Below are 8,273 nucleotides of genomic sequence, written 5' to 3'. Positions count from 1 at the left end.
AGCTTGTGCCTGGACTCACAGGACCGGTCAGAGGAAAACATGTCCAGATCATTCAGAAGAAACATAAATCTGTCCCTTAAATCAGTTTGAGCCTCGAAGGTGAAACTTTCAGTGAGATTTGTTATTTTTATCACAATTTAGTCACTTTATAACATGAGGTAACTGTGTGTGTGTGTGTGTGTGTGTGCGTGTGTGTTTGTTTGTTTGTTTGTTTGTTTGTTTGTCTGTGTGTGTGTGTGTGTCTGTGTGTGTGTTTTTGTAAGTGTGTGTGTATGTGCTTGTGTGTCAGCTGACTCGTAACTGGTGGAGGGCAGGTTGCTGCATCACCATGGAGACATCACCATGGAGACACGCAGGGAATAATCCACAGTGCTACTTTAAATGTCCCTCTAGAATGTGACGTGGTCTGAAAGATCTCACACACCTGCACTCCACCCCTGTGACTGCACCGCTGTAAGGGTGGGTTGTAAGGGTGGGTTGTAAGGGTGGGCGGCTGTAAGGGTGGGCTGCAAGGGTGGGCTGTAAGGGTGGGCTGTAAGGGTGGGTTGTAAGGGTGGGCGGCTGTAAGGATGGGCCGCACGGGTGGGCCGCACGGGTGGGCTGTGAGGGTGGGTTGTAAGGGTGGGCGGCTGTAAGGGTGGGTTGCAAGGGTGGGCTGCAAGGGTGGGCGGCAAGGGTGGGCTGCAAGGGTGGGCTGTAAGGGTGGGCTGTAAGGGTGGGCGGTAAGGGTGGGCTGTAAGGGTGGGCTACAAGGGTGGGTTGTAAGGATGGGCTGTAAGGGTGGGCTGTAAGGGTGGGCCACAAGGGTGGACCGTAAGGGTGGGTGGCAGGGGTGGGCCGTAAGGGTGGGCGGCAAGGGTGGGCGGCAAAGGTGGGCTGTAAGGGTGGGCGGCAAGGGTGGGCTGTAAGGGTGGGTTGTAAGGATGGGTTGTAAGGGTGGGCGGCTGTAAGGGTGGGCGGCTGTAAGGGTGGGCTGCAAGGGTGGGCTGCAAGGGTGGGCTGCAAGGGTGGGCGGCAAGGGTGGGCTGCAAGGGTGGGCTGTAAGGGTGGGCTGTAAGGGTGGGCTGTAAGGGTGGGCGGTAAGGGTGGGCTGTAAGGGTGGGCTACAAGGGTGGGTTGTAAGGATGGGCTGTAAGGGTGGGCTGTAAGGGTGGGCCACAAGGGTGGACCGTAAGGGTGGGTGGCAGGGGTGGGCCGTAAGGGTGGGCGGCAAGGGTGGGCGGCAAAGGTGGGCTGTAAGGGTGGGCGGCAAGGGTGGGCTGTAAGGGTGGGCTGTAAGGGTGGACGGCAAGGGTGGGCGGCAAGGGTGGGCCATAAGGGTGGGCGACAAGGGTGGGCCGAAAGGGTGGGGAGCAAGGGTGGGCCGCAAGTGTGGGCGGCAAGTGTGGGCGGCAAGGGTGGGCGGTAAGGGTGGGCGGCAAGGGTGGGCTGTAAGGGTGGGCTGTAAGGGTGGGCTTTAAGGGTGGGCGATAAGGGTGGGCGGTAAGGGTGGGCAGTAAGGGTGGGCGGTAAGGGTGGGCGGTAAGGGTGGGCGGTAAGGGTGGGCTGTAAGTCTGGCTAGCAAGTGTGGGCTGTAAGGGTGGGCAGCAGTGTGGGCTGTAAGGGTGGGCAGCAAGTGTGGGCTGTAAGGGTGGGCGGTAAAGGTGGGCGGTAACGTGTGTGATGGTGACGCGCCGCAGCACGCTCCCTTGTGCTTTAGCCTTGACCTACAGAAGCAGGGAGGCCCTCAGGAGCAGGGAGGCGGCCCTCAGGAGCATGGAGGAGGCCCTCAGGAGCAGGAGTCTTCTGAGTAAGCAGTCATAATATAGGTGTATACACTATTCATGGTACATTTGATCACACAAGGGTCCTGAAGTCCCTAGACCAGTGTTGAGCAGCAGCTTCTGGAGCAGCACAGGACCTTCAGTCAGTGGAGTGTGGAGGGAGAGGTCCAGAGCAGAGAGGTCCTGACCCGACCATCTCTGCTCCTTCAGTGCTTCAGTCTTAGATGGAGTGGTTTGCAGCTGGAGACACTCCTTCACCGATCATTAGGTTTTGTTTGAAGTTCTCTATAGTACAGCACTGTATTCACCCTTAGTCTTGATGATAAACAGTGAGTGGACAGTGAGTGGACAGTGGACTCCTCTCAGGCGTTGGACATCTCAGCTTTGCTCAGTGCGATGGCCAGCTCCAGGTCCTCCTGCTCCTGCTGCCTGAGTCTCTTCAGCCTCTCTCGCTCTGCCCGCTCACTCTCTCGCTTGGCCCACTCCAGCTGCTGCGCCTCGTTTCCAAACTGAAGGAGAGAAACAGGCTCAGGTTATAGTCTACAGAGGAGCCTAGTGTACTGAAGGACAGAAACAGGCTCAGGTCATAGTCTACAGAGGAGCCTAGTGTACTGAAGGACAGAAACAGGCTCAGGTCATAGTCTACAGAGGAGCCTAGTGTACTGAAGGAGAGAAACAGGCTCAGGTCATAGTCTACAGAGGAGCCTAGTGTACTGAAGGAGAGAAACGGGCTCAGGTCATAGTCTACAGAGGAGCCTAGTGTACTGAAGGACAGAAACAGGCTCAGGTTATAGTCTACAGAGGAGCCTAGTGTACTGAAGGAGAGAAACGGGCTCAGGTCATAGTCTACAGAGGAGCCTATTGTTTTAAACAGAGGTCAAGCACAGCGAGGAGTTTGGGCATTATTAGGGCCTGAGCACAATGCAAGGGGGCGAGTCAGCGACCCTACTGTAACTGTAGTAACTCTAACTGTTGTAACTGTTGTAACTGTAACTGTTGTAACTGTTGTAACTGTAACTGTTGTAACTGTTGTAACTGTAACTGCTACTGTAATATTCTGATGGAAAACACAAACACCAAGCAGTAAACAATAACAAATATTCCATTTACTTATACCACAAGTAAATGGTATCAACAATTAGCGTTCAGTGAGCTCTAATTTTGAGTAAAGACCCTGTGTATAGATATAGAGCTGGCTAGCTCAGTGTGTAAGACACCCAACTTTCCCCCCACTTGGGGGGACATGAGCCACAGTCAGTGTGGACCCTTCGCGCTACCCTTCGAGCTCAGTGAAGTACTCTCAGAAAGTCTTCTAGAGGATGTGAATGCAGCATTGACAGCTATCACTACGGCAACCATCACTGAAACCAATGAGCTGATATACAACTCAGCAGCAGTGATCCTTGAGACACTCGGCTATCGTAAGAGCAACCATGAGATGAAATACCCACCATGGAAAATGAGGTCAGAGGCTAAGAACAAGACAGCTCGGAGAGAGATGAGCCAACCGTCTAAGCCCCAGAAAGGTGCAATGTGAAAGCAAGAACCCAAGAGGTATAACCAGATGCCCAAACCTGAAGCACTAGAAACCAAACAAAGGCTCCAGGGCTTGGCCAGCCCCCTAAAGAACACGAGAGAAAATGAAGCCAGGAAAATAAACGGGTTGTTCTCGTCTCAACCAGCAAAAGTGTAAGATAATAACAGACCCAGTACTGGAAAGGCCTATGGGAGAGGGAAGCATCCCACAACCGAGATGCACAGGGGCCGATGGCTCTGAGAGAGGACCACAGCAACAGCCCTGAGCAGAACCCAGTTACCATCACTGTGGCAGACATACAGCAAAGAGTCTCAGGCATGAAAAACTGGACAGCACCGGGCCCTGACATGATACATGCACCGGGCCCCCAACGTGATACATGCCCCGGGCCCCGACATGATACATGCACCGGGCTCCTGACATGATACATGCACCGGGCCCCTGACATGATACATGCACCGGGCCCTGACATGATACTGGCTTAAGAAACTCCAACTCCAAATCTCACTCCATGAGCCCCTAATAGCCCAAATGAACACACTGCTAAGGGACGGAACTCACCCTGAATGTGACCGAAGGGTGTACGATCTTGATCCAGAAGGATCCTTCAAAGGGCACAGTCCCTTCCAACTATCGGCCAATAACCTGTCTCTCCACAACGTGGAAGCTCCTGTCGGGCATAATGGCGGCTAAGATAAGTGGGCACATGGATCAATACATGAGACTGCTCAGAAAGGCATCTGCAAAAATATCAGAGGTGCGAAACACCAGCTCCTCGTAGAAAGAACAGTCGCACAGGACATAAGAACCCGCAACTCCAACCTGAGCACTGCCTGGATTGACTGCAAAAAAGTGTAGTTTGAGACCCTGATTTTCTGTTAGCTGGCCGTGGAATGTCCATCTCCATTCCCCTACAAAAGCATACAACTCAATGCCACACACTTGGAGCATTGAATGCTTGGATCAATGGGGCTCTAAGAGCCTTCATAGGGAACTCGATGAAGCTGTGGAAAACTACCCTTGAGGCCAATGGCAAGGGACTTGCACAAGTGTCTGTCAAATGTGGCATATTCCAAGGTGATGCGCTGTCCCCACTGCTGTTCTGCAGAGGTCTGAACCCCCTCACAGCTGTTCTGCAGAGGTCTGAACCCCCTCACAGCTGTTCTGCAGAGGTCTGAACTCCCTCACTGCTGCTCTGCAGAGGTCTGAACCCCCTCACTGCTGTTCTGCAGAGGTCTGAACCCTCTCACTGCTGTTCTGTAGAGGTCTGAACCCCCTCACTGCTGTTCTGCAGAGGTCTGAACCCCCTCACTGCTGTTCTGCAGAGGTCTGAACCTCCTCACTGCTGTTCTGCAGAGGTCTGAACCCTCTCACTGCTGTTCTGCAGAGGTCTGAACCCTCTCACTGCTGTTCTGCAGAGGTCTGAACCCTCTCACTGCTGTTCTGCAGAGGTCTGAACCCTCTCAGCCAAAGACTGGCTATGAATACCAACTCAGGAACGGGGCCACAATCAGTCACCTCCTCTACATGGATGACATCAAGCTGTATGCTAAGAGCGAGCGGGACATTGACTCCCTGATCCACACCACCAGGATCTGCCGCTCAGATATCGGAATGTCTTTAGGACTAGAGAAGTATGGGCGGGTGGTAGATAATCCGTACATACCTGCAGGGTGCAAGATAAGATAAGATAAGATAAGATATTCCTTTATTGTCCCACATGGGGAAATTTCATTGGTGCAACGCAGGTAGATACAGAGGTAGATACAGAAGAACAGATCACTTATAGGAAGTCTGAAAAACACTTTCAGTAGAAGATCTCCTATAAATAAATAAAACTCCCATAGACAAATAAATAAATACATAAATACCATTGCATGTGATCACGACAGTAATTGCACATGAATATGTGTCACGACAGCACATAGATTGCACATGAATTTCACAGTAATTGCACAGTAATTGCACATGAATTCCAACAGCAATTGCACATATGACAGAATTGCACATCAGTATTAGGTTAGGTCAGTATTGCGGGTGTTCAGTACTAACAGTTTTTGTTATAAAGTCTGACAGCAGCAGGAAGGAAAGACCTACGGAACCTTTCCTTCACACATCGAGGGTGGATCAGTCTCTCACTGAAGCTGCTCTCCAGAGCGGAGAGAGTGTCCTGCAGGGGGTGACACTCATGGTCCAGCATAGATGTGAATCTAGCCAGGACCCTCCTGTCCGCCACCTCCTGCACCGAGTCCAGAGCACAGCCCAGGCCACACCATACAGGAGGGCTGATGCCACCACAGAGTCGTAGAAGGCCTTCAGGAGTGGCCCTGTCACTCCAAAAGACCTGAGTCTCCTCAGGAGGTAGAGCCGACTCTGGCTCTTCCTGTACAGTCTGTGTTATGAGTCCAGTCCAGTTTGTGGTTCAGATGAACACCCAACTTGTACGAGTCCACTCTCTCAATGTCCCGTCCCTGGATGTTCACTGGTGAGGGGGCAGTGGGGTGGCGTCTGCGGAAATCCACCACCATCTCCTTGGTCTTCCCCACGTTGATGAGGAGGTGGTTCCGCTGACACCAGTCCACAAAGTCCTGCGCCAGTCCTCTGTAGTCCACATCATCGTCGTCCGTGATGAGTCCGATGATGGCAGAGTCGTCAGAGAACTTCTGCAGGACACAGCTGCCCGTGTCATGTCTGAAGTCTGCAGTGTAAAGGGTGAAGAGAAAGGGCGCGAGGACAGTGCCCTGGGGCGCCCCCACACTGCAGGTCCGAGTGTCAGACACACAGTTCCGGGCTCTCACAAACTGGGGTCGGTCTGTGAGGTAGTCCAGGATCCACTCTGCCAGGTCATACTCCACACCAGCCGTCTCCAGCTTGTCCCTCAGGAGCAGCGGCTGGATGGTGTTGAAGGCGCTGGAGAGATCGAAGAACAGGATCCTCACAGAGCTGCCAGGCTTTTCCAGGTGAGAGAGAGAGCGGTGCAGCAGGGAGATGACGGCGTCCTCCACTCCGATGCCAGACCGATATGCAAACTGCAGCGGGTCCATGGCTGAGCTCACGGTGGAGCGGAGGTGGTCCAGGACCAGCCGCTCCAGTGTCTTCATCAGGTGGGACGTGAGAGCCACTGGCCTGAAGCTGTTGAGGTCTTTGGGGCGCGGTGTCTTAGGCACAGGTACCAGACAGGAGGTCTTCCAGACCTGTGGTACCACCCTCAGCTTCAGGCTCATGTTGAAGACATGCTCCATCACTCCACACAGTTCATCTGCGCAGGACTTAAGGAGCCTGGGGCTGATGCCATCAGGTCCTGCTGCCTTCCTCACTTTAATCCTCTTCAGCTCACCCCTCACCTGTGCTGCTGTGACAGTCAGTGGTTGGCAGGGGGACCGTGTGCTGGGGGGATGGGTGAGTCCAGGCGAAGTGGGGAGCTGATGGTCCGGGGCAGATAAGCGAAGAGGAACAGATGCAGGGCATTGTCCAGCTGTGGAAGAGGGAGCATGCAGCTGTGCAGGGGGAGGGGCGGGTGACCGATCAAACCTCAAGAAGTGAGCATTTAAATCATTCACCCACTGTAGATCCCCCTCTGTCTGGGCAGGGGGGATTTTGAAGCCCGAGATGGTTTTCAGGCTCCTCCACACTCCCTGAATGTTCTTTTGCTGCAGCTGCTCCTCCATCCTCCTCCTGTAGCCGGCCTCAGCCTGCCTGATCTTCCTCCTCAGCTCCTTCTGCACAGTCCTCAGCTCCTCCTTGTTCCCTGACCTGAAGGCTCTCTTCTTCTCCTTCAGCAGAGCCTTCAGATCACGGTTAATCCATGGCTTGTTGTTTGGAAAACACCGCACCGTCCGGGAGGGAACAATGTTCTCAAAACAGAAGTTGATGTAGTCCGTGATGCACTCTGTGATGGTGTTGATGTCCTCCCCATGTGGGTCATAAAGCTCAGTCCAGACAGTGGTGCTGAAGCAGTCCCTCAGAGCCTCCTTGCTCTCAGCAGACCACATCCTCACCTCACGGGACACCACAGGCTGCCTGCGCACGATGGGTTCATACACAGGCCTCAGATGTACAAGGTTGTGGTCCGAGCTGCCCAGGGGAGGGAGGGGGGAAGAAGAAGAAGAAGAAGAAGAAGAAGAAGAAGAAGAAGAAGAAGAAGAAGAAGAAGAAGAAGAAGAAGAAGAAGAAGAAGAAGAAGAAGAAGAAGAAGAAGATGAAGATGAAGATGAAGATGAAGATGAAGATGAAGATGAAGAAGAAGAAGAAGAAGAAGAAGAAGAAGAAGAAGAAGAAGAAGAAGAAGAAGAAGAAGAAGAAGAAGAAGAAGAAGAAGAAGAAGAAGAAGAAGAAGATGAAGATGAAGATGAAGATGAAGATGAAGATGAAGATGAAGATGAAGATGAAGATGAAGATGAAGATGAAGATGAAGGCAGGGACAACATACATGGAGTGTCATAACCAATTGGTTGGCATAGTGTACAGAAACATCTGTGCAGAGTATGAGCTGGTCCACCTTGTCCTTGGGGTCTCCAGCCCGTACTCTGCACAGATGTTTTTGTACACTATGCCAGCTCCTGGTGATGGAGCTCCATGTGTGCTGTCCCTGCAGCATCTTACACCCTGCAGTTATGTGAGGGATTGTCTCAGGGCCCCCTTTGCACAGCCTACACCTTGGGTCTTGTCTGGTGTGGTAGATCTGGTGTTCAGGTCCTGCTCCTGTGATGCTATGAGCAGGGCCTCTGTCCTTCAGACCGGCTCTTTCTAACCATTGGTAGGATTTTGTGATATCAGCCACTTCAGTTATGTTCCGGTGGTACATCCCATCTAGGGGCGTGTCCTCCCATGATGGCCCCTCCAGCACCTCATCATCCTCTGTTCCTCATTGTCTAAGACGTTCACTGAGCACGTCCTTTGTAGGAGCCTTGTCCTTGATGTACTTATGGATCTTGGACGTTTCGTCCTGGATAGTGGCTCTCACACTCACTAGT

The 8,273-nt window shown here is 52.8% G+C and overlaps 1 protein-coding gene across 1 annotated transcript in view; it reads right to left on the bottom strand.

Moving 5' to 3' along the window:
- Positions 1 to 1,744: 1,744 nt before the first annotated feature.
- LOC140353807 (epidermal growth factor receptor substrate 15-like 1) overlaps positions 1,745 to 8,273 on the bottom strand; it is a 40,772-nt gene continuing 34,243 nt past the window's right edge. The window contains exon 26 of the mRNA XM_072438553.1: positions 1,745 to 2,272. Within this exon, the coding sequence (XP_072294654.1) occupies positions 2,126 to 2,272 (147 nt within the window). The 3' untranslated portion in view covers positions 1,745 to 2,125. The remainder of the gene's footprint in view (positions 2,273 to 8,273) is intronic.

This window comes from Eucyclogobius newberryi, unplaced genomic scaffold (assembly GCF_026437365.1).
Source record: "Eucyclogobius newberryi isolate DKJ021-1_F unplaced genomic scaffold, fEucNew1.0.hap1 SCAF_9, whole genome shotgun sequence".
Classification (NCBI taxonomy): domain Eukaryota; kingdom Metazoa; phylum Chordata; class Actinopteri; order Gobiiformes; family Gobiidae; genus Eucyclogobius; species Eucyclogobius newberryi.
Note: the sequence above shows the minus strand (reverse complement) of the source record. Positions and strands in the feature narration are given on the sequence as shown.